We start from the raw sequence: 27,502 nt of genomic DNA on the forward strand, positions 1-27,502 counted from the left end.
TTAGCTCGTAATATCCAGTAATATTGCGTTTAAAAAGAAAAAAATGACAAGAGAAGAATTAAAATTAAACATGTTTTACGCTTAACCGCATTAACTACGGATAAAAGAAAATAAATTTACTGGAGGGAGGGGAAAAAATAAATTACTCGATTTAAAAACTATACGGAACGCATTATTTATACTGAAATGAATAATAATTACGAAAAAATCTCTCGGTTAAGTTATGAAACTTATTCAGAAAAAAGTCAGTTTTCGGTCAAAAATTACTTTTGTAAAAAGAAATTATGAATCCAGATACTGTGTGAAGTGACCGAATCGGTAGAATTAATAATTTTTGATAACACGAATTTACATTAACCGTTATATTTTGGAAGTCTCCAAATATCCTGCACAGGTTTGTCGATTCAGAGTTTGTAGGCAGCCATGTATTATTTGGTTTTGCAGGGAATGTATCTACCTCGGTTGCCGGTTAAATCTTCGGGAAATAGGTCGTCGATTAAAATCTAACCAAAAATATCGGCCCCGAGATAATAAATTGAAGATAACTGACCGGTCCGGATGGACCTCGAATCGTCTGCCTCCCTCGCGAATAGACTAGAATTATTAACGAAGTATAATTAACCCAAGGATTTAGATACTGTCTTAATAGATATTAACCCTTGTGTAGTTAATAACATTAATTTTGACGGGTAAATAAAAAAAAAACTAAATTCCCGTTGGGGGTAGGGAAATACTTGCGTTTTAGTAGTTTAACGTATGCTAGGTGTATAGTTTTTTTAGATGTTCGTAAAACTTTGCCCGTGTTTGAAAGTTTAGTATGCGGACGATTTTAACGGTAAAATACGAATAGTATTTTTAAAGGTTACTATAGTCTGAATCCGTTCTATTTTCCTAACGTTTCAAACATAATCGATTTATGAGATTGTTTATTCATTTTTTTTCGTTTATAAAAAAAAATCAAAGTAATCATTCTACCGGCATTTATAATTTGTTTCACGCTGTTCGGCTGACATTAATATTCTATCCGCATTGTTGTCATCCTCGGTGAAAGCTAATACTTCATTCCGTTCGACTCGGGATTCATCTCTTCTTATCCCGCCTACTTTTTCTTAGGTATTAATTATTTAATACTATGCGATTATTTTTTTAAATTGCAGTTCAACTCTTTTTTTTTAATTTCCTAACTGTTTATTATTAGAAATTGAAGCGTATACTGTAGTGTGAATATCGTTTCACGCGTGTAAAACGATATGTGACGATATTTTTCGTCGAAATTCTGTTATTAAGGCAAAAATACTTAGCATTTAAAATCGCTTCTCCTGTATTGTTTATAACGTATGATGCACACGTGACATACTTTCTCGACACTAAAATAAGTTTTACTGTTATTAAGATCGATTGTATTAGCTTGTTATTTCTACCGCCACCACGCCATTCGGTCGTGCCACAAACGGCTACTGAGCCTTGAAACGGTTCAGCGACCACTGTCCTAACTAGCTCCTAGAGCTAACCTGAAAGCGTGGTGCCATACACCACTCGCTTGAGTTTCCCACAACCCACTTGTCATATATCACTAAAATGTGTAGGCGCACCCCGTCAACTACTAAAACATATATGACTATCAATAATTAAATTTATCTCGTCAAAGATAGCAATTCGCTCCCACGCTTAGGCCGCTGAATGCCAGCAAGTACCTATCAAACATTTAAGCGCTTGGAGTCTTAATTTGGCTGGTAGCCAGCCATATCTGTCGGTTAGCTTTCTACAGCAGCGTGATAGGAGTCTATTCCCTTAGGTAAACTACTGATGGTTGAACAATGCAACCGCATCAAGGAACGGTACGACAATGCAGCTCTCGCCACATTGACGCTTGTGAGTGGCCAATTTTCCCCGTGACCTCTAAGTTACAGGGTGGCCTGAGTTCTGGCCTACCCAAGAGGCTGTCGTACATCATGTGTTCGTTCGACTGAACCTCCCCGCAGACGCACAGCTCATCAGCTGCCAGGCGGAAGCGAAACAAATATTGGTTTAAATTTACATGGTTGGAGAGCACTCGGGCTCCCGTTACTCTTAAAAACGAAGAAGAGGCGTACCATCACCCCAGATCCCGTATAAATCTATACAAGGATCTTCCCTTAATCGTGGCGTGCCATGCTTCCATCGCGAGGCTGTAAAGCCTCCTCCGCAGGCGGAAGATGGGGAACTGTTAGAAATTTAGAGCCGGTGCATTGAGATCACCGTTTCGCCCCGGTACAGGCCCGGCTCGAAACCGCATCCCAAATACTTCGGCTTCCACTTTCACCACTAATTCGATTGGGAGAGCCTTTCGCAATACAGTGGTAGCCTCGTAGGAGGTTGTTTTAAAAACACCAGCGCATACAATTACAGCTCTGCACTGGGCACTTCTAAGATCGATTGTAACCGAAACAAACTCGATATCTTATCGACTACCTATTTTACTACGATCAATTTAACGATGACGAATTCTGCCTTAAAACGGCTCGCATCGGTAAACAAAAAATCGGAGTCTTGTTATAGTACCCTTCAAGCTAAGTTTCTATTAAAATGGAATTAATATTTTTTAAGATGCCGATTCATCTACCGAATTACACTTTCAAAAAAATTATCCAAATTATTAGAAAAAATAAATTTAGGAAAAGTTTACTTTTTTTTTAAACATGATTCCATCGCATTTTTTTTATTAATCGGCGCGTTAAAATTCACTACCTTGTTAGTCAAGTTCTTACAGCCTTGGCGGGTGGGTCTGGAAATTTTGTAACCAGAGTCGATCCCGTACGCTATAAGTACCTTAATTGTCGGTGCGATTGTAACAACAGGTGTAATTTTTGTTGCGGTATTTATGAACGTGTATTTTTTTTAATAGAACATGGCTAGATTCTTTTTCGGTTATACCAACTTAAAACTCGGTTTATCGCAAATTATTTGCTTGTAGCGGGTGCGGATCGGACGGTTTACAGTTCATATTATCGATACTTCCACGTCGACCGATTTCAGGGGTAGAAGAGGTCGTTCGATTAGAAACTCTCTACCTGATCTATGGCGCCTCTACTATACACGGTAAGAAAGAAATTATATTTGTCAGAGGTCATATCTGACGAATATGCATAGCGACGATTCTCCTCGCGTATGCCGATAAGAGAAAGATTTTACCGCGTTCTATTATTTAAATAGTATTAAATAAAAAATTACATGTAAATAATGCGAATAAAAAATTCATCTGTAAATAGAAACCGATAAAAAATTTTGAAATCTGCCGATACGATACAAAACCGGACGGCGGCACAGTCACTGATCGGCAATCTTCTGTGCTCTTCCGGGTAAAAACCCCCGATTTGAGGGATTATATCGATATAATGATGCTGTTCGCCTCCCGAAAGAGACTTAAATTTAAAGGTTTTTTCTACGTACGGTCGTTCGTCTCGTATTACGGTTCTTCCGAGGGTAGATAGCCTTTTTCCAGCCGTCATATCGTTTTCCTATTCTCGGTTGCCTACTCTTTCCTATCTTCGATTTTGCGGGCCTAAATCGAATCTTACCGTAGGTCCTTCACGCCGAGATACGCCTGGACTTGTAGTGTCGCTCGCTATTTTCCTGTGAGGGAGAGGGCTAACGGCTGATTCGGGGTCCTTAATAAGCATAACGCGGCCAGTAGGCTGCTTATAAAACTGTCCTGCTAAGAACATAACGATTGTATTCGGGTAGGTGATGTCGAAAAGACCAAAAAAGTAAGCGTTTTAAGATTTATTTGTAAACGGTTTCGGTTTATTTGCCATGATCTGTCCACACTTACGCTTGTATCCTCTTTATATGATGCGAATACGGATCGTAATCGGGATCATCGCTTAAAACAGGAAACAAGTGTCGATGTACTTTACTACGGTTCATAACTGGATTAGACGGCTGTAAATACACAAATAGTAAACGTGAACGTTAATGTTCGGCACGTAAATTTAATCTGTGAATTCAGTAGTAGTTTTCACTCTACCTTCTTTTACATTTTATCGATTCCGATCGACGCTAAACCGCATGAAGTACAAAAGGCACCGATTAGATTCGCTTTTTTTACGTTAACGATGTTCGCTGTGCGGCAAACCTCAGCGATTAACTGATTGAAGGCGTCGTTGTAAGGCCGAATATTATCTATATTTTAATAAGCATGGGCACGCCGATAGAACTATGAATTCGGATCGGCTAGAGATCGCTTCGCTCCTAGTTTTCTTCTGTCGAGCCTGGCGTGAGATTATGATTCTTCTTGAACGCGGCTACGCCATTTCCGGGAGCGATTTTTCTTGTCGAGTCGTCGTATTTATACTGTTATGTTAGCTTCTTTTTCTTTTTTTGTTTTTGGAATATTTTATGTAGAAATTCGATCGATAATCCTAAAGCGGTTAAAATCATTACGTAAATTTAGTTTTGATGAACATCGATGTAGAAATCCATTTATCCTCTGTCGCTACACGATCCCGAAGAACAGAACGTTAGTACCGGTTAATTGGACGTATACAGACGACCTGAATTATTACTTGTTTAAATCCTGTTATCATGTTGTATTTTTCGTCATATTTGTTGAAAATCTGTCTTAATTTATTTGTTTTCGGTACTTTTTTTTGTTGTAGATATGGCACAAACAGTGTTTCAAGTGTCAAGTATGTAACATGACTCTAAATATGAGAAATTATAAGGGCTTTAATAAAAATCCGTACTGCGAAGCGTAAGTATATTGCTTATTTATTTATTTTATTTTATTTTTATTTTTCTTAAGCGTTATTGTTGTGTGAAAATTTAAATTTAATTTGCTTTAAATAAAACCTTGCAAACGGAAGGAATAAAGCTTGTCGCTTTATTTCGTTGCAATATTCTCTTTTTACAATATACATCTTTTTAAAAAAAAATCTTAAGTCAGGGTTGTTAAGGTAGTTACTTAAGGACAATTTTTTTTTGTCTTCAGTTTTGACTGGTTTGATGCAGCTCCCCAAGATTCCCTACCTAAAGACAATAGTTTCATTTCGGTATACCCCCTACATCCTACATCCCTAACAATTTGTTTTACATATATCAGACGTTGCCTATCTGCAAAATGCTTTCTTTCTACTTGTCTCTCCAATATTAAAGCGACTATTCCAGGATGTCTTAGTATGTGGCCTATAAGTCTGTCTCTTTTTTTAACTAGCCGTCATGACCACTGCTTCCTGGGAGCTGTCTGTTAAACGCAGGCGGAAACCCGGGAAAAAGTGGTGGTCCTCTGACCTTAGCTTGCTGCGCGCAAGAGCTAGGTCCGCTAGGAGAAGATACCAGCGTCGCCAGCTAACGAGAAATATCGTCAATGACGTGCGCGCTGAGGGTCTGCGGATCTACCGGTGCGCCCGTAATGAGTAAGTTCATTCCATCAAGGAAGCCAAACTCAAGTATTGGCAAGTCCCCATGCGTGAGTTGCAAAGCAAGCCCTGGCAGCTCCCGAAGTCATGTTATCGACCAAAGCCATTGCACATGCTGTCCAATGTTCGATGCGGGTTTGGTGGTAGTGACAACACTTTAACATCTGTGGCGACTTACCAGGCGTTCCTGGATACTCTGTTTCCAGAGCTCCGGAGCGTGAAGCATAAGTCGGCGTTAGGGCGAGTGAGACCATACCGTGGCGTACCGGCTGTAAAACCCGATGATATAGACCGGGTGGTTTCTCGAATGGCACTGAGAAAGGAACCGGGAATTGACCGAATTGACCCGGGTATTTGATATCATCTGTTGCCTGTCATAAGAGAGCCGCTTGGCAGTCTGTTGTCGGGGTGCCTAAACTGGGATTGCTTTCCGATTTGTTGTAAGGTGTCTTTGGTGAGGGTGCTCTTAAAATCAGGAAAGGGTCCGAGTGAGGTCAGCAGTTATCGACCCATCAGCCTTCTTGTCGGTAATCGGTAAGTTGCTTGAAAGGCTAGTTATGGAACGGCTCTGGGAAAGCATCCATATGAACTCATTTCTAATTCGAGGCTAGTATGGCTTCATGAAAGGGGTTGGCACCGAGGATTGCATCTTAAATGCTCTTGCCGAGGTGGAAAACGCCGACCGTAAATATCTTTTGGCAATCTTTATGGACATAAAGGCAGCATTTATTTTTTGTGTTGGAGTTCTGTCCTCTATGTGTTGGAACGCCGCAATGTTCCCGAAGCCCTGCAGGCCGTAGTACGGGACTACTTGTCAGATCGCACGGCTCTCTTTAAGGATGCGCACCTAGTTGTGGAAAAGTCCGTCACCAGGGGAAGCCTGCAGGGCTCCGTTCTCGGTCCCTTGCTGTGGAACCTGGTATTCGACGGATTTTTGGGACTGACGTTTCCAGAAGCAGTCACGGCTTAGGCTTTCACCGATGACTGTCTCCTGTTAGTTCGTGGTAATTCACGACCGCAGCTAGAAGTTTGAGCACAGGCAGCTTTGTCAACCGCAGAGGGCTGGATGGACATTCAAAATTTAAGGATTTCTGTGCCCAAGACGAAGTTTATGCTTCTAAAGGGTGCAGACAAATTATCATACAGTCGTAACCCTCACATTAAGTATAAAGGCTGTGTAATCAGTCGAGTTCGAGTTCATAAGTACCTAGGTGTTTTGTTTGATGAGAAGTTGCTTTTTAGCAACCACATTAAGCAAGTTGCGGCGGACGCTGTCTCTGTGATGCACAAACTTAGAAGGATTGCTCGGAAAGACTACGGGCTGTCGGGTCGCCAAATGTACTTGGTGTACCGAGGTGTCTTCGAGAGTATGACCTCTTACGCGGCGCCAGTCTGGGCGCATAGGTTGGATAGAAATCGATCACTTATTCAAAATTTAAAGAGTGCCCAGCGCAGAGCCTTAATTGTATGCACTGGTGTTTTTAAATAAACCTCCTACGAGGCTACCACTTAATTGAGAAAGGCTCTCCCAATCGATTTAGTGGTGAAAGTTCGGGCGGCCATATGGAAATTGCGAACAGGCAGTAAGGCCGATGTATTTGAGATGCGGTTTCGAGCCGGGCCTGTACCGTAGCGGAACCGTGATCTCAATGCACCGGTTCTAAATTTCGAACAGTTGCCCATCTCCCGCCTGCGAAGGAGGCTTTACAGCCTCACGATGGAAGCATGGCACGCCACGATTAAGGGAAGATCCTTGTATAGATTTATACAGGATCTGAGGTGATGGTATGCATCTCCATCGGGCAATGGGAGCCTGAGGGCTCTCCAACCATGTAAATTTAAATCGATATTTGTTTCGGTTCTACTTGGCAGCTGATGAGCCGTGCATCTGCGGGGAGGTCCAATCGAACGAACACGCGATGTTCGATTGCCCAGCTCTTGGGGGCGACCAGAACTCAGGCCACCCTGGAACTTAGAGGTCACGGGGAAATTGGCCACTCACAAGCTAAAAAAAAGGTGTCGTCGGTGTTTTTTTTGTCTTTTTTCGTAATTAATGAAACCGAGGGAGTGGCTCGCATGATATTTAGAAAGTTGTAACGTTTAAACTCCATTTACAGTTTGTATAATCTGAAATAAAATGAATTTGAGAAGTTAAAGACGTTTCGGTATTTTCTGCAGTCATTTATGTTTAACGTATAAAGGAATTCACCAAACACTAAATGTGTATATTCATCGTCGTTTTGCGACATTACAGTTACAGTAATGAAACCAATTCTCTGCCCTTTTTTTGTGCACGCTTAGAATTTCTCGGTTATTTCATTTAAAATTATTAGTATTAATATTTGGTCTGTTATAATAATTTTCCTAAACTTTTTTAATCGATTATAAAAAGATGTATTATATTCAATCGTTTACGATAATTTAAGGCTTTTCCTATTGATTTAATAGAAAGTCGCTAAGAAAAAGCAGAAAAATGGAACGGAAATCTTTGTCTCTGTGGAAAACTTTACATTATCTGGGAGGCGGATACCGATATTATTTCAAAGACCTACCGTAAAACGATATGAAATACGCTAAGCGTACAGATAAAGCTCGCATTTTAGCTGCGTGTTGTTTTTGGCGGTGAGAAGATTTTTTTACCCAAATTATGGAGCGTAGAAGTAATTACAGAAAAATTTATTATATCGCATTTTTACAAAACGCGACAATTTTCGTGATCTGTTATACAGGGTGTCCCATATAAAACGCAACCCAACCTTCTATTGGTAGGTATTGAAATAATAAAAAGGCATTTGTAATGTAAATCTAATTTTTATTATTACCATCCATTACCTTACATCTAGAGTAAATGTTGAAAGTGGCCGCCATCTTCTTCAATACAAGTTTCAATTCTTTTTACAGCGTTTCTTGTAACTTTTTACAAAGTTTGTGGCTGGATATTTAATACAGCTTGTTCAATATTGACTTTCAAGTGTTCGTGGTTTGTTGGTGTAGGCTTTTTCTTTGAGGTAAACCTATAGAAAAAAATCCGCCGCAGTCAAATCTGGAGATCTTGGTGGCCACAAGCCTCGAACGATAACACGATTACCGAAGAATTCCTCACCGAAATCAGAAGTTGAACCTGCGTAGTGCGATGTCGCACCGTCATTTTGTAGCCAGCAGTGTCTGTCTTCCTCTTCCAAGAGTGCAATGAACTGAAATAAAATATCCTGATATCGTTCTGCATTAATGGTGTACTCGAAAAAAATAGGACCGATTATTTTCTTCCGCGATATCGCGCACCACACGCCCGACTTCTGTGGGCGTAATTATTTTTCGTGATAAATGTGGGGATTTTCAGCAATCCAAATTCTACTGTTTTGGCTGTTGTAGCCATCCAAATGAAACCACGCTTCATCTGTGAAAAATAACGAATCCATACCATTGATTCCCTTACGCAGAAATCGACGGAACCGTTGACAATATTGTAGCCGTTTTTTCTTTGTCGGGCTCAAGAAGTCGATGAACCGTTTGAACGCGACAAGGTCGTAATTGTAATTGTTTGGTCGCCCGATGAACCGTTGATTTAGACAAATTAATTTCAGCAGACAAACGTCTGATCGATTTATTTGGCGAGGCGAGTAATCGGTCTTTGATTTCAGTGACTGTATCTGTATTCAACACTGACGCAGATCTTTTGTGTTCCTTGTTATTAACAGAATTTTGCAACTAACCTTAATACTGATGTTTTGTTAGCAGCTGGTTTATCTGGGTACTTATGGCGAAACAAATCTTGCACTGCAACCACTGATTTCGTACCGAAGTACGACTCAACAATGAAAATACGTACATCTAGCGAAAACACTATCTTGTCTCAAGCAATACGCTGAACGTTATGATTGCATTGTTGTTACTATCGGTAGTGTTCTACTGCGTCGCCGCGATGTTCAGATGTTGGACGAGTCCATTTCAGTCACGAGTAGGGGAGTAAGCTTGACTTTTGAAATTTCATGGATGAGTGATTGATGGGTTGCGTTTTATATGGGACACCTGTATATATGGATAAAGTAATGTACGTAGAAAGAATTCATTATTGATTCCGTATCTGTTTTTCCTCCGGTAGCCAAACTATATAGTCTGTATAATTAAGTACATTCGTTTACGTTCTGAATCGATCTGATCGTGTAAAATGATTTTATAAATTTTCATTGTGTATTGTTTATTTTAAGTCGGTTTTTTTTTTCTTATCGCTGCTGACAACAGGTCGTGCGAACTGACATATACAGAATTCTGTCTGCCTCACTAGAACAGTTTTACTGACTTCACAGCAGTATGGGTTTTTTTACATCGGATCTAAACATACATGAAACGGATTTATAGCTCCATCAGATCTACTCGTAGAAACGGGGATGACTTTGATATTTATATATTTCCTAAGATGGAAATTTCGATCTTTGACGATCGAAATTTCCATTAGTATTAGATTTTATATAAAACTTTTTAAACGAACGCTTTCTTTAAATTCGTTATTTTAATTTAATATTTAATCAAAACATTCGCTAGGTACGATTATTTCATTAGAAAAATACCTCGTTTCTAAGAAAACCTTATTATACTCGTACGTGCGGTTTACAGCACCGCATCAAAAACATGGCCTTGTAACCGACATAAATGTCTTTCTTCCTAATTTAGTAGGTCGTTTAAACTCGACCGATGAAGGCGTTTAAATTTCTTTCGTCCTCTGCGAGTAAACAGGATCCAGTAGAAAGGATTTCGTGTTTGTATCTTATTAAAAAATTAACTTACGTTCTTTTTATTAGAATTTCTTAAAAATACGTTTAAACGTTGTTTTATTAGAGAATCGGAACCAAATTCTAAATAAACTTATTTATACTGCAAAACGCGCTCGAGGGTCGCAGGGAATATTAAACTAATTGTTTCAATACGTCGCACTTTTATAATTAACTAGCAAAACTGTTGTTATTCGCTACGGATTTGAAATGTACGATGTTATAAATATACGTAAATTTAAAAACCGGAAGAATCGCTACGGCTTTTATGGAAGCGATATTCATTAACTTAGTATTTTCTGTTTCTACGTTCTATAATTTAATTAGAAAAATTCCAAATCTCTTCGGTACCAGTCTTTAAGTCGCGACACACGATTTTATCTTTTATTGTTGACTCGAAAAATATAAAAATTAAACGTTTCGGTTGTAATGTGATAAACTTCAATGTTAACCTTAAAGTTCTTTAAGTGTACGTTTTTCCGAGACGAAGCTAATATAAAATGTTGACGTAGCCAATTTTATACGATCAGACACCAGGTCGACACCACGGATAGGAGAATGTCTGGGCGATTTATACATCGGTGGCGTGTTTATCTCTTAGGGGTTTTATGCGCCGAGATATAATCTATTTAATGTAACGTCTTTATGCGAGTTATAAGAAATATTGCCAGTTTTAATAATTGTTTTTTTTTTTTTTTTGGGGGGGGGGTTGAAATCCGTTAAGGTCTTATGAGTTATGTTGCCTAAAGATTAACTTCAACATTTGTTGGTGGTCCTTCTGATAAATACGCGTGGAATGCGGAACGTACATACTCATTCGGATAGAAAATAAATTTAGTCTAAATTCAGGTTCACCCTCGTGGAGTCGGTTTTTCAAAATAATCTAATTAACGATTACACTAGTCAACAAAAAAAAAGGTTTTTCGTGCATCTGGAATCGTACATGGTGATTTAATTTTAGGGTGCTGATTTTAAGACTGTTATCAGAGTTTGTGTAATACGTCACTTTTTTTTAGGTAATACGATTGAGATATACCATTATTTACCGACAAATGTATAATCACTGTGAAATCAATATTAAAAAAAAAATTGTTATTTATGTGTATTCATTTAAAAAGTTGGGTTAAATCAACCAAATTTTTATCTATTCAAACACAGACAGCCCTAAATTGGAATACATTAATACAATTAGGTAGTTTTTATAAGAAAGCTACCTATTGAAATGGTTACCATGATCCGACATCTGGAAAATTTCGACCTGTCTTCGCGTTTCACATCCCCCAGACCCCAAAACCATCGTCAGTTATATATATATATATATATATATATATATATATATACACAATAAATAAAATAGATATATATATATATATTTCACTTTCTTGTGGACACGATAACTGCCGTAATTTTACGCCAATCACTTTCAAGTTGATTTGGGGGGGGGGATATATAGGAAATAAATGTTTAATGACATCCTAAACTTTTGTAGTTTTCTAACAGTTTATTAACTAAAAAAACATAGTTTTCATCTTTTCTGTTGCCTAACAAAACCACCAACAACGTCATTGAAAGAATTCCATGCAGCTAGTTCACATTCGCGAAGTTTATCGTCAAAAGTTGAGTTATTAAGCAGTTTTTTTTAATTTGCGGGCCGATAAACATACCCTCCTCTTAAATTCATCCCTATTTAAAGGGGTAAATATACCCTTGAGTGAGCTTACCGTCACTCAATTTTGGAAAACTTATTTATTTTAAATGATTAAATCTTGGTCCATCTCCAGCTAGTGTTTTTACAACACTTTTATTAAGTGGAGACAGTATGATTTTACCACTCTCAATTAATGATAAATGCTTTACATTTTTTCACCGGTAACAAAGTTCTGCCGCAATGGCCAGTTCTTTCCTTCGTAATAAGATTTTGTACCATGACTATCCCAAAGATAAAGAAAAAACAATATGTCGTAAACCAAGAAGTAACGCAACAATTTTCAGATCACTGCAAACTTGTCACATACGCTCTTTTTATTTTATTGCTTCTAATAGTGATGCCATAGTTTCATATCTTTCTTTCACGACAACTGCATGAGCATAAAATGGATTGCTGTTATGATTATGCAATAAAACTGCTTTTATGTTAACTTTAGGTTAATAATAACAAAATGCTTATTTCGTAATGAAGATAATTACAACAAAAAAAATACATAAACAACATTTTGTAGACATGACCATGAACTGGTCGTCTGTCAGGTTGAGTTCTAATATTTAAAACGTCTGCTATAAACAAACACAAGATTATAATTATCTAATAATTACATATATATTTATATAAAAAGGACGCAAAGTAATAAATAATCTAATTGTCAGAAGTAAACCAAATTCTACTACTGTTAACGGCTAAATGAAAATAAACGAAAGCTAGATATAATAAAAAAACAAAAATAATAATCAGTGCAGTACAACACGTACATGATAACCATCAAGATGCGAGGAGCCGCTTCGCGGCTACATCCTGATAAGAGCCCGGGCCCGGACATGGTCCCGGTGTCCATTATTAAGACGCTTGTCTCAAGGCACCCTTGGGTAGTCCTTGACGCGTTAAACTGTGCGCTACAAGCTTGCTGTTTCCTTGCACAGTGGAAAGAGACGCTGCTGGTCTTAATCCCTAAGAAAGATGTAACGTTAGATAGTAGCGTTGCCTATCGTCCTACTGTTGAGCACGATTGGCAAGCTAATGGAACGGCTAATAGTCGACAGGCTTTGGAAGGAGGTGGAGGAGACTGCCGGCCTCTCCCCTAATCAGTATGGTTTTGTTAGGGTGAGGTCGACTACGGATGCTATTAGGTGTGTTCTGAATTGGGCGAAAGATCGGGCAGCGGGCACCTGACGTCGACGGAGAATACCGTTGCTGGTCCTCCTAGATGTCAGGAAGGCCTTTGGAAGCATTCTGTGGCGAGGGATCATAGCTTTGTTGCGTGCATGCGGAGTCTGTGGATATATATTGAGTATTATCAATTGCTATCGGCATGAGAGGAAGGTGACGACTCTGAGGTTGGAGAGATCTCCTTTGATATGTTTGGCGGGGTTCCGCAGAGGTCGGTCTTGGGCCCGTTCTTGTGGCTTGCCTTCGACGGGTTGTTGCGTCTTGAATTTGATGGAGACGTTGAACTAGTTGCCTATGCCGACGACTTGGCCCTCCTGGTCGCAGGCTATACTGAAGCAGAGGTTGAGGATACGGTGAATGCCGCGGTGCAAAAAGTGAATGAGTGGCCACATTTGAGAGGTCTTAGTTCGGCCTCCCATAAGCCAAGGTCGTCGCACTCGCTTGGAGGAGGCGATTACGAGACATGAGAATAACTGTTGGAGATGTTGAGGTTAACTCGTCTAGGTGCGCTAAATACCTCGGAGTGTAGATCGAGAAGAATCGGCTCTTCAACATACCTGATGAAAACATCCGAGCGTGCCGAGAATGTTGTTGCCAAATTAGGTCAACTTATGGGAAGCCATAAAGGACCGCGGGCGTCCAAGAGGCGACTTATCCTGCAGGTGGCCTTATTCATAATTTTCTATGCGGCCCCTGCCTGGATGGATGCATTTACCAGTAAAAGGAACGATGATAGGCTGTCGTCTATTCAGTGGCGAATTGCCATCAAAATTATTGCGGCATTCAGGACTGCTTCCCGTAATGCTGCTGAAGTGATTTCGGGCATCCCTTCTGTTCTGCTGAGGGCTCAAATGCTGTACACAGTGAATAACGGAATGCCTAAAATTGAGGCTAAACAAATCCTTTTGAGAGATTGGCAGGAAGTCTGGAATGCTTCTCCTACGGGAGAATGGACAAGACGCATTACACATAACATTGATCTGTGGGTTCAGCGTGGCTTTAGGGAGGTGGGATTCTTCCTCTCCCAGCTTCTGACCGGGCATGGTGAGTTTGAGGGGTAACTGTGCCGGTTTGGTAAACGCGTTACTTCTGCTTGTAGATACTGCGAGTCACAGGACACACCGGAGCACACCATATACCACTGTTGTAGGTGGGACGGTGTTTGACAGAAGCTGGGTTTGACCTGCCTTACTCGACTATGGGTTATATGCTTTCCAGTAGGCAGGCCTGGGGAAATGTGGAGAAGCTAGCTACTAGAATATTGAAGACAAAATCCCGTGACGGTTGGGAGCTCGACTGTGTGCAGCCATGTGTGTGTTTAGTTAGAGAGGGCACGATCTGGAGAGGACGGTTCGCCGAGGTCGGCCGTTCTTCACGAGAGATCGGGGATCCCTTGTGGTAGTTTTTTGTATAATGACGACTGGATAGTCTCATATAGGAACACTGAAAAAAAACTGCACAGGAAGTGGGTTACTAATAGTAATGGCTTACTAATATAATATAAAATAAAGATCGGACCGGCAGCCCGACCTGCCATGCCGGACGTACGCCCGGTAGGTGGGAAGGGCTGTTAAAGAGTAGAAAAGACACCCTTTACGCTGTTCTGTGCGGGTCCGGCATAGGGGAAAACTAACCATCAATCCGCATCCTCTCTAATGAACTTTATTAATGTAGTTTGATTATGTCCTCACCTTTAAACTATATGTTTCAGTGCAGCGGGACTCATACACATGTTTCATGCAGCGATATACACATACTTCCATATTTGACTCTTAAGTATTAAATTTAGCAGCTAAACTACATCTGTAAAACCAAGCACACCTAATAAATCCTGCCAGCCTTTTTCAATCCCTTCCATTAAGTAGATTGATTATTTGTTCCCCTGTTATGACACTGTTGCCCAGTTAAGAATTTCTTATATGCGCTAATATCGGGCACCTTCCCTTAAAATTTGATAGGTCTTCTTTCAGCCTATTGCATAATGTGCATAGCCACTGCCCGCCTTCCCTATCCGGACCTTTATTTAATCTCCATAGTGCATCCCGCGTTCTAAATAATACCGACATTTCGCTCCTGTTAAATTTATCAGTAAAATAATTCCGATCTTGGAATACATGATCCAGGCGATGGTAAATATTGTGAAATAACGACTTTTCCCCACGCGCCATCCATTTCCCTTTAACTCTTTCTTCATGCATTCATTCACACCATTCAGCTGTACATTCCAGTCACACGCGCCATCCATACCCGCTAAACTCACAGCCATACCTTTCCGTCATTGACTTCCACACCGTGTACCATCCGATATTGTACTCGATAACTTTGATAGTAAGTTTACGCAGCCAACGATCTTCTTTTAAGTTTAATATCTTTACAATAAATTTATAATTCATACTAAAAGTAAAATGAAATAAATTAATCTTATCCATTTCCAAGTACATAAGTACATACTTAGGAGTGGACTGCAGCAAACAGAATAACTTTTTAATAAAAAACAGTAACAAAACTTCTAATTCATCGAACATATAATAACCCCAAACCTAACCCCAGTATTTTACTACTGCCTGGCATGGCATGGTATTTTTCGGTTCCGCCTGGCAGCTGATGGGCTGTGCGTCTGGGAGGAGGTCCAGTCAAATGAACACCTGATGTTTGACTGCCCTGCTCTTGGCTGGGCCAGATACCGGGCCACCCTGGAACTTAGAGGTCAAGGGGAAAATTGGCCACTCACAAGCGGCGAGTCAACATGGCGAGAGCCGCATTATCGGACCGTGTGGTAGTCCTTGATGCGGTTGCTTTGTTAAACCGACATCAGTAGTTTACCTAAGTAAAAGACTCCTACCGCACTGCTGTGTGAAGCTAATCTAGAGATATATATGGCTGACCACCAGCCAATTAAGGCTCCAAGCACTTTAATATGGTGGACAGGTACTTTCTGTCATTCAGGGACCTAGGCGTGGCAGCCAATTGCTGTCTCGACGAAATAAATGTTTATTTATGAATGTCATATATATTTTCAGTAGTTGAGGAGATGCGCCTATCCATATTAGCAAATATATGACGGGCACTCCTTAAATTTTGAATAAGTGATTCAATATCCTACCTATGCTCTCAAATGGGCGCCGCGTAAGAGGTCATGCATTCAAAGACACCTCTATACATCATGCACATTTAACGGCGCGACAACCCATAATCTTTCTGAGCAATTCTTCTAAGTTTATTAATCACTGAGACGGGGTCCGCTACTTGCCTAATTTGGTTGCTAAACAGCTATTTCTCATCAAACAAAACACACCTAGGTACGTATGAACTCTCACTCGGCTGATTACACAGCCTTTATACTTAATGTGGCGGTTACGATTGTACGATAATTTTTCTGCACTTTTGAGAAGCAGGTACTTCGTCTTGGGTACAGAAAGCTTTAAATTTTGCATGTCCATCCAGCCTTCTGCGGTTAACAAAGCCGCCTGCGCTTGATCTTCTAGCTGCTGTCTTGAGTTACCACGAACTAATAGGAGACAGTCATTCGCGAAAGCCTGGGCCGTGATCCCTTCTGGGAATATCAATCCCATAAATCCTCCCCTCCATAAATCCCGTCAAAAGACTAGGTTCCACAGCAAGGAACCGAGAACGGAACCCTGCTACTTCCCCTGGTGACGAATTTTTCCATAACTAGGTGCGCATCATTAAACAAAGACTGTCAGTAGTTACGTACTACGGCCTGCAGGGCTACGGGAACATCGCGGCGTTCCAGCTTATAGAGGACAGAACTCCAACACAGGGAAGGAAATACTGCCTCTATGTCAATAAAGATTGCCAAAATATATTAACAGTAGGCGCTTTCCACTTCGGCAAGAGCATTTAAGATGCAATCCTCGGCGCCAACCCCTTTCATGAAGACATACTGGCCTCGATTTAGAAGTGAGTTCATATCGATGCTTTCCAAGAGTCGTTCCACAACCAGCCTTTCAAGCAACTTGCCGGTTACCGGCAAGAGGCTGACGGGTCGATAACTGCTGACCTCACTCGGATCCTTTCCTGATTTTAAGAGCACCCTCACCGAAGCCACCTTCCAGCAAGCCGGAAAGCAACCCCACCTAAGGCACCCCGAGAACAGTCTTCCAAGCGGCTGTCTTATCACAGGCACCAAATGATAGAAAATATCCGGGTCAAGTTGGTCAATACCCGGTGCCTTTCTCAGTGCCATTCGAGAAACCACTCGGTCTATATCTACGGGATACACAGCCCGCACGCCATAGAATAGTCTCTCACCCGCCCTGACGCCGACTTCTGCTTCACCCTCCGAAGCATCTGGAAACAAGAGTATCCAGGAACGCCTGGTAAGTCGCCACATATGTTAAGCTGCGCTCAGCGCGCACTACATCTTTGAAGTTACATTTGCTTATCAGTTTACGGCTGCATATTTATGAACTTGTTATTTTTGATTGTAATTTCAAATATATTTGTCGCATAAAAGTAGGAATCGATGAAGCGGTCCTTAGGTTCACGCCAAACACTCGATACAGCAAACGGCGTGGTTCGTCGTTTCCCCTTCAACTATTCATTTAGAGTTACCGAACACGAAATGCAAATAACATGAGGTGCTCAGATTGAATCCTGATCCCCGAGTGCGCAATCAAAAAAAAATTTATAAGCTCTTTTTATCAATTCATAAATAGTCCATCTTTAAGATTTAGGCGTCAATTTAGCACAGACATAACAAAAATTTCTGGCAGATTTGAAGATCCACGAACTTTTGCAGAAGCATGTTGTAGCGAATAAAAACGAGAAAAATCACTTTTTTATTATAAAGAATCAATGAAAACGTAGCAAAACACTACACACAGTATAGACAAGTGAATTTAGACCGAATAAGAGTTTAAGCTCTGTAGTAGGCAACATAGATGTTCGATGTCATCATATAAACATGTTTATACGCGTCTACTTCTCATGATGTATATGTTTATTTATTTTTTCTTTATTAAGCACGTATGCATATCGTTTAAAAATAAAAATACAGAAACTACTCTTAATTGTAACCAGTATTCGATCAAAATGAGTTTATTATAAAAATGTTTTAAAAATTTACGATTTACTGTGAAAAATTTACGCGGTAACACAATTTCAATAGCATATTTGAAATCAGCACTCAAATTACACTGAGAAAAGTTATATAACATGTTAGATACAAATTTTGTGTCGACTAGTGTTATTATTTATCGTTTATTTAGGTATAACGAACATTTTAAACGTCTGAGGATCCATAAACTTTAATAATCAGGAAAATTACGGTTAGTTTTTATATTAATAGTTGTAATTACAAATGACTGTGTCACATATCAAGTTTCTAAGTATTCTGGAATACTTAAAGTTAGTAAGTAACGAGTAAGAATAGATAAGGTACATAATTATATCCTCCTTCCTGTAGTCCGCGTAGAACCTCCGGCCTCTTCAACGAAACCTCTTCGAAGCCTTCTTTTTCTCCGTTGTACGTCTCCATATAGAGTGTAATTTACCGATTATATAAATAGTCGACGGCGGCAAGCGTAATCAGCTTATAATCAGGAATTCTAAAAAAAATGTGATCTTCAATTTGTAGAAAGAATTATAATTTAATAATTGTTCTATATACGAAACAAAACGTTCTGTAACTTTGTTTAAAGGCTAGTTTTCTAAAAATTGTTAAAAAGACTTTGTGATTCATAGAAAGTTATTTAGCGGTGGATGCCGCGTTACAAAAAATTGCGATCCGATTTGTGTTGTGTGATGGGTTTCTTATTAATTCTTCCGCCGCGCCACACTAACGCTGAACACTTTATGATATTTTAGCCTAGAAGCAGATTCAGGATATATAAAAAGCTTTGTGAGAAGTGGAGACCCCGTTTTTGTTTCTGATTTCTTAAACTGTACTTATAGATTTACAGTTTTTAGTGGAAAACTGTTTAAACGAGTTTGACTATTTAATATTTGTAGAAATCTCTTTACAATTTTTCTGTTTTTATTTCTTATAATTTCATTCGCGTTTTCTTTTTAAAAATCTTTAGTTAAGCGTTCTTGCTAACACGGTTTTAGTTCGTTTGTTAAAATCAAGTTAACGTTTTTAAGAGTCGGGTAATAAATTTTTATTAGCAAGGTGGAAAGTCGGATGTCGTTATTCTGTATAAGTTCGTACGATTTTACTGCGTGTGTACGTACAGGCGGCCGGCGCGCTTCGGTAGCCGACGACTATTCCAAGGTTACGACAGGAATCGCCTAGTCACCGTCGTCAGCACGTTCACATGTCTGTATGAAAAATCCCTTAGCATACCCAGCCACTACCGTTTCAAAATCGAATGATATTTCTGAATAATTGTAAAAATAACAAATTTTAGGTAAACAGTTATTTCTGTCACGATCAAAATGTTTTGTTATCAGTCTCGCCCGAGGTAAACTTTATCTTTACCCTGTTTTAAAAAAGAGGATTATAACAACAGTGTAGTGATATTGCAGGTAGAGTTTAGCCGATGTATTCTGTATCGCAACCTTACGTTTTGCTTCCTTCTCGGACTGTTCGTTACGAGGTCGTATATTTTTTTTCACGATGATGGTCGTTAACGAGCGAAATATACACGTTTAGTTTTAAATTTTTACTATGTGTAAATTTTCCTCAAACGTTTTGATCTGTTAACTACTTGTACGTTTAATTAAACATTTTACCTAAATATTATTGGTATTGTTTTATTGAACTTAAGAAGGTTGAGAATTACGTATACCGCTGATAGGGCGAATGAAAATTAATCACGAGTATTTTTGTACTCCTTAATAAAATACTTGAAAGAAAAGCGCGTTTTAATTTGGTACATTTTGCGATATATATATATATATATTTTCAAAGTTAACTTTTTACTACACAGATTTGGATTTTGTTTTCATTAACCGAGATAATGATCGCCTTTTAACATTAATAACCGACTGATTTTTAGCTTTTGTGTAGCCTGTTTTAGACGCATAGGCGCTATTGGGTATTTTAAAATAAACTTTTTACATCTATCGAACAAAATTGTGCCGCTTACTAGTAGGCGTTTGTTAATTTATTCATAAAAACAGGCCGGTTGAGTTCACGACCTCAAGGTCAGTCTTATTCTCTCTCTGGCCGCATTTGTATTTTTTAGCTTTGCTAAAATATCTGGTTACTTATTTAAATAAAATCTTTTAATTTTTATAATTTTTGTTGTGTCGAATTTTTACCGTGTGTCGTTTAGATCTTCGCTTATGTATCCGCATTCTTTTATATTTTCTCTGATAAAAAAAGGAAATTGTTCGGTGGAAAAAGTACAACGATAAATAAAATTAGAAATGTTAAAATTTTTAAATTTTCTTTTTATTTTTTAATAACATTATTTCTCGCAGAATGATTTGTAATATTTTTCCCCGGTCGTCTTTCACGCCGGATAACCACCTCGGCCGCAAGTTGGACTGTTTTTATATCCACCGGATAAGAAAACTAAACTAGTCCTCGGAAATCGCTGTAAACGGAGTCCTTCTCATCGAATCACACAAATACTTAGACTCGAATAACCCAAAAATGTCCTGTTACCCTTATTTTTTACTAGAAATCCAACGGATGTTTAGTAAAAATTGTGATCGATCCTGGTCTAGTAAAAATTATGGATCCGAGGATGTTATGAATGTAGAAGAAAGCGATGGCTAGGATAAAAGGGACGATCTATCGGTAGAGGAATCGCTAAACGAGATGAACAGCCCTACTCGAAGCGGTTCCTCAAGGCTTCCTCCAGACGGTGGACATCCGTCCCGTTTGCCGATATCGGAATACTTTACCCAAAACCCATCGGGTTGGTCTAGTGGTTAACGCGTCTTCCCAAATCAGCTGATTTGGAAAGTCGAGAGTTACAGCGTTCAAGTCCTAGTAAAGCCAGTTGTTTTTACACGGATTTGAATACTAGATCGTGGATACCGGTGTTCTTTGGCGGTTGGGTTTCAATTAACCACACATCTCAGGAACGGTCGAACTGAGAATGTACAAGACTACACACTTTATTTGCACTCATACATATCATCCTCTGAAGAATTATCTAAACGGTAGTTACCGGAGGCTAAACAGGAAAAGTGAGGGGGGATACTTTACTCAGGACAGAAGCAGCATGTCAGTAGTAGATTTTGCCGAAACTATTTAAAACTATTATTTTATTACGTATTAATAAATAATCTTCGTAGTAGTTAGTGGCGTCATCAGCTTTGTTTAGTACGTAAGGTTTTTTCAAAATGTTGTTATTTCTTCATTTAAATTTACCTGACCTTTTTAAATATGAAACTCCAGATACGGAACTCGTTTACACCGAGGGATATGTATGTGTACTGTAAGCGATAATATTACGTACCGGCTAGTAGTGTTATAATTACAATTTTGATTTCAGAAAATCTGTAATATATTTATGAAACTTCAAACTTGTAACGAAGTGACGATATGTAACTATAGTATTCTTCGCGAAAGAAAAAATATCTTGTCTCAAAGAAATTTGAGTCTTGTACCGTGTGTCAGAAATCGTTCTTTTCTGCGTTCCGTACCCGTAAGCGTAGAATACAATACAGACCTCGTACTTTAAACGCTCTTAGTAGTAAACGTACATTTTCCTACCCGAATCCAAAAAAACCCCGCCTGGCGGAAACTAAAATAGTTTCTTTTTGTACGTTCGTCATATTAAATGTACAATCGGATGATGTTATAAAAACTTAAAGGGAAGATAAAATTGTGCTCTTTAATAACCTTGGAATCGCAATTTTCTATATAATCTCTTAACGATGTTATAGAATTGAAAATACGCTACCGGAGAAATGAGTATACAAATTCGTTACTTTTTTATTCGAGAACGATACTATAAGAAAAATCAGAATTAAAGTACTCGGTTAAAGAATTTCGTTCTAATTGGTGGATAATTATTAAATCTATTTTTGGATTCGCATCGTTGCATCGACAAGGTGTCGGGAAAGATATGTTTAGATCAGCTGTAATTAAGCATAAATTAAAGTAAACTGCTGTAATTTTTACCCGGTTATAATCTGTATGACGCTTTTTAATTTTCAGTAATCTTTATCTATAAAATAACTGTAAAACAAGATAGCATTACGTAGTCTTAAAATTGTTTTATCATCGGTTTTATGTCGAATGTAATCGATTTAACATTGGAAATTACGTGAATAAAAGCACGTGTTATTCGTATCGAGAAAGAAAAAAAGTCTGCATCGGACCATGTACGGTATGCGGAGAAAGTTAAAAGTTAGGCTGCGGTTATACTTCATCGGTGTGTTGCGGAGAGGTAGGCCGCATGATGTCGTTCCAGGTGGCCTTATTTAATCGAATTTACCGATTAATGTTTAATATATTTATTTTTTTTATTCTGCAGTTACGAAAATAAGTTATAGCTTGTTTGTTTATCCTTTTCGCTTGTAACCGGTACGTTTCTATTTTTATTTCCATTAGATCTTTACATACCGGTACTTAAAAGGATATATAATGTATACACTCGATCGGATTACGTAGCCTTAACCTATTTCCTTGTAAACGTGTATACGTTTACGTAAAATACTCGTATCGATTATTGCACGTTTTTACCTTGTCTTATCTTTATTTTATTTCATTTTAAACTTTGTGTTCCCTTTATCTTTCGGATCGATACACGTATGATATAGTTTTATAACATCTTCGTATGCGACTTATGATAGTTATCGTACCTGAATTCAGTTAGATTTTGTTCTGGATCTAATATGGTCGTGTCTAAGGTGAATTTCAGCAAATATCGTCCGTAGTAATATTATAAAATAAATATCGCTCTAGTCGGTTTCATCAAATGCTGTCGGAATAATCGCGCTAACCTACGACCTGAAAGTATCCAGAACGAATAAATACCGCTTAGGTTGTAGATCGACGTAAATATATTTCTAATTTGGGTTATTTAAACATCTTATTAAAAATCTTGTTACATATAAAATATATGCGTGCAGTAAACACGTTTACGCACCGTACCGTATGAGGAAGAGTTAAAACTCGGCGTTTCCATGTAAGCGTTTCATTTTTTTCCTCTTAAGCTGCTGCCCCCCTATCAAAACTATACACATATCTAGGACGCAGGTTAATCAAAAAGCGGTACTCCCTCATCCTTTAACGATTCTTAGAGGGAGAGAACAGAAAACCAGGGAGGAAACGATCAAAGCTTAGGAAACGGGAGAGATTGACCTGTGGTTTAGGTATGATTTACCCGAAGAGGAACCTCAAGATAGCGAATCTTCCCCCCAAAAAAAAGCTCAGATCTCCTCGAGCGAAGGGCATCCATATAACCCGCAGTTCATCACGATATCGAAGGGATTATGTTTACGCAGTGTATGAAGAAACGCATTACCGAATAGAACGCCTTAAATGTACGCTGTAACTTATCGCTTGTCTTCCGAATATTAAAAAGCTGACTGAGATGAGGCTCGGCCGGGTTCGGGTTTTCCTCGTCCCTACCGGACGATATTTTAATATCTGTGTAGATATTAAAATCGTTTGGTTTGATATCTAAACCCCGCTTCACTTGAATTTTTATCGGTATATTATTAAACAATTGTGAGCCCCGATAAAAAATATAACTTAAATTATAAACATCAGACCGCATAAAACGATGCTTGCTTTATCTATCCGCAAGCAAAGGCGACAAAATAAGTCGTTAAAAATCTAATCTGCGATCAATTCATTTCGATGTAAACATCGAATTGTAAGAAAATTATTTGGAAGTTATTAATCGAATGAAAAATCTATTTCATTTGTTTTCTGTTCTAATATTGTTCATTATTATATTACAAAAGTAAACGAGTACATCTTAAATAACAATTTAGACCGTATAAAGATAGTCATCATCGTACGGTATTCTGCTTATAGGTAGGTCTCTGGCACCATTGTTGTCTTTCTCTGTTTCTATCCCGTACGTTTCTTTTTGTCTCATCATAACCTTAACTACCCTTAATGTCATTTATTAACTTCAGCCTCTTCCGTCCTCTTCTTTTTTCACCTTCAACAGAGCCTTCAAGATATCTATTTATTATTTTTTTCCCCTAATTATATGCTCGATCCAGTTTCCCCTCCCTCCTTCTGATAGTCGGCAATATTGTTACGCCTTCATTTATTCTTAATACCTATACGTTACTTTCTCTTTCCACTCGTTTTATCTTCTCCATCCTTCTCCAGACCCGCATCTCAAAAGCCTTGATCACGCCACGACTAAGGGAAGGTCCTTGTATAGATTTGTACAGGATCTGGGGGGATGGTATGCCTCTCCTTCGTTAAGGGCAACGAGAGCCCGAGTGCTCTCGAACCATTTAAATCTAAACCGTTATTTGTTTCGGTTCCATCTGACAACTGATGAGCTGTGCGTCTGCGGAGAGGTCCAGTCGAACGAACACATGATATTCGATTGCCCAGCTCTTGGGGGGGCCAAAACTCAGGTTACCCTGGAACTTAGAGGTCAAGGAGAAAATTGGCCACCACATGCGGCGAGTCAATGTGGCGAGAGCCGCATTGTCGGACCGTGTGGGAGTTCCTTGATGCGGTTGCTTTGTTCAACCGATGTCAGTAGTTTACCTGAGGGAAACGAATATCTGTTTCGGTTTCGCCTGGTGGCTGATGAGACCGTGCCACCCTGGAACTTAGAGGTCAGGGGGAAACCTGGCCGCTCACAAGCGGCGAGGCAGTGTGGCGAGAGCCGCACTGTCGGACCGTGTGGGAGTTCCTCGATGAGGTTGCTATGTTCAACCGTCATCGGTAAATTTAAGGGATTCTTAATGTAATCGCATTCGGACTCCTAATAGCTTTGTTGCTTGAAACCAACCTTGACAATAGGGCTGGCCATCAGCCAAATCAGCTACAAGCGCTGTTAAATGGTGGACAGGTACTAGCTGGCATACAGCGACCGAGGCGTGGCAGCCAAAATTGCTGTCTTTAAATTAATGACGATATAGTTTTAATTTGTACAAGGGGTGCGCCTCCCCGATTTAGTTTTATGTTTGACAAGTGAGCGATTGGGACACTTCAGCGGGTGCTGTATGGCGCCCTGCTTGATTCGCTCACGCATGTTAGGTAGCTCACTAGGAGCTTTTAGGATTTGGGTCGCTAAACCGTTCTGAGGCTCAGTAGCCGTTCTTAGCACGGAACATTTGGTCTATGCTCTAGGGCGACCGAATGGGGTGGTGGTGGGAGAAATGCCAGTTAACCAAATTACCTGAGGGAAAAGACTCCTACCGCGCTGCTGTAGGAAGCTAACCGAGAGATATGGCTGGCTACCAGTCAGATTAAGGCTCCAAGCGCTTTAATGGTGGTCAGGTACTTGCTGGCATTCAGCGACCTAGGCGTGGCAGCGAATTGCTGTCGTAAATTAATTATTGATAGTCATATATGTTTTAGTAGTTGCCGGGGTTCGCCTACCCATTTTAGTGATATGTGACAATTGGGCTCGCATAGGTTAGCTCTAGGAGCTAGTTAGGACACTGGTCGCTAAACTGTTTCATGGCTCAGTAGCCGTTTGTGACACAGACATTCGGTCTTATGCTTTAGTGTGACCGAATGAGATGATGGCGGGAGAAATGCCAAGCTAACCAAAACCAAAAGCCTTGATCTTATCTTTTTCTCCAGCGTCCATATTTCACTACAGTCTAAAAGTATACTCCAAACGTAGCATTTTACCAAAATCTTCCTCAGGTTTAGATCCATGTCGCTGCACAGTAGGTTTTTCTTTCTAAAAACGGCTTCCTTAAACGCTGCAATTCTTGCCTTAATTTCATCTTTACTTCTCCAGTCTTCAGTTATTACTGTCCCGAGATATCTGTATCTTCTTATTTGTTCAACTTTTCCTTCTGGTGTTACAACATCCATATCTTCCCTCTCATTCACCTTCATAAATTTGTTTCCTCACATTTATTTTCATCCCGTTTCCTCCATCCCTACTTCTAATGTTTTGATCGTTCCTTGTAATATCTGAGTTAGCTACAATCAGCAGGTCGCCAGTAAGTCTGAGAATTTTATATTTCATCCTCCTATACTTGTTCTTTTTTGCCATGCGATATTTCTTTCAACATTTCCTCGACGTAAAGGTTAGACAGTATCGGTGATAAACAGAAGTTTTGTCTCATTCTTCTAACCGATTGTGAGATTCTCACTTATTTTCACAGCTACTTTTTGCTTCATACACAATTTTCTGATCAGTCTCCTATCCTTCCAATCAACTTTCTTTTCTTTTAGAATCTCAAATAACCTTTGGCATTCTTCTCTGTCGATTGCCTTTTCCATATCTATAAATCACAAGTTCAATTTTCTTCCTCTCTGAAAACATCTCCAACCATTCTGATCAGTCGTACAGCATTCTCCGTTTTTGTAATCGATCATTCATAACTCTCAGTATTAATTTTGCAGCATGTGATATTAAGCTTATAATTCTATGTTCACATTTTTTTGGTTCCAACTTTTTTAGGTATCGGTATCATTATTGTTTTAACAAAATCTTCCTGACTGTTCTCTAGTATCATAAATCGTGTTGCACATCATTCATCTTCTAACATGTAAAGAGATCTGTTGTAAGTTCATCTACTCCTGTTCATGTCTTTAATAGCTTGGACAATTTCAGATATAAATATCGGCGGGCCTTTCTCCTCTTTCATAACTTCTTCCATCTTAGCTTCCCGTGTTTCCCGTTTGTTTCTTCATACATACAGGTCCTCTATATACTCTTCCCACCGTTTCTTTGTCGTCTTTATTAATGCTTTTACCATCTTCTCAATTTCTCTTATTTTATAAGTAGGATCTCTTCTGTCCAATGTGGCGTTTTTTACCTTCTTATACAGCATGTTATAATTCTTTTTGTTCTGTCTTTACATCCTTATTTTAGCCACCTTTCCCTAGCATTATGTGTTTCTCTCTTTAATTCCTTATTCGGTCTTCGATGACTACTCTGTTGTATTCTTATTTATTTATATTTATGTTCTGGATGCCTTCACAGAAACCAATTCCTTTCTCTTTAGCTTCCCTCGTAGATCATTTTATCCTTGACGACATTTCCTCTGCCGGTTGATTTTCTCTTTTACCTTTACTAATTGCCTTTATCAACATTTCACCCGCTTTTACTCTCCCTATGCCTTCTAGCTCCTCTGTATTCCGTTTTTTCATCTTTATTGCAGTTTGAATTCTCTTTAACCTTATTTACATTTCCATCATTAACAGAATATGATCACTTCTTGCGTCGGCTCTGGAAGCTCATTTGCCTTCTTAACACCATTCCTGTATCTGTTTTCAACCGAAGAATGATCTATCTGTAAGTGAAATCCATTTGCTGGTCTCGTCCAAGTAAATTTTCTTCGTTTACGATTCTTAAAAATTATATTCGTAATGAAAAAATCATTCTCTTGGCAAGATTCAACCAGCTTGTCTTTCATTTCGT

The 27,502-nt window shown here is 39.1% G+C and overlaps 1 protein-coding gene across 2 annotated transcripts in view; it reads left to right on the plus strand.

The window, feature by feature from the left end:
• Lasp (LIM and SH3 domain protein Lasp) overlaps positions 1-27,502 on the plus strand; it is a 211,381-nt gene that overhangs the window by 90,921 nt on the left and 92,958 nt on the right. For both annotated transcript variants that reach the window (XM_075362452.1, XM_075362453.1), the window contains exon 2: positions 4,638-4,732. In XM_075362452.1, the coding sequence (XP_075218567.1) occupies positions 4,638-4,732 (95 nt within the window). The remainder of the gene's footprint in view (positions 1-4,637; positions 4,733-27,502) is intronic.

Source organism: Lycorma delicatula, chromosome 4 (genome assembly GCF_047948215.1).
Source record: "Lycorma delicatula isolate Av1 chromosome 4, ASM4794821v1, whole genome shotgun sequence".
Taxonomy (NCBI): domain Eukaryota; kingdom Metazoa; phylum Arthropoda; class Insecta; order Hemiptera; family Fulgoridae; genus Lycorma; species Lycorma delicatula.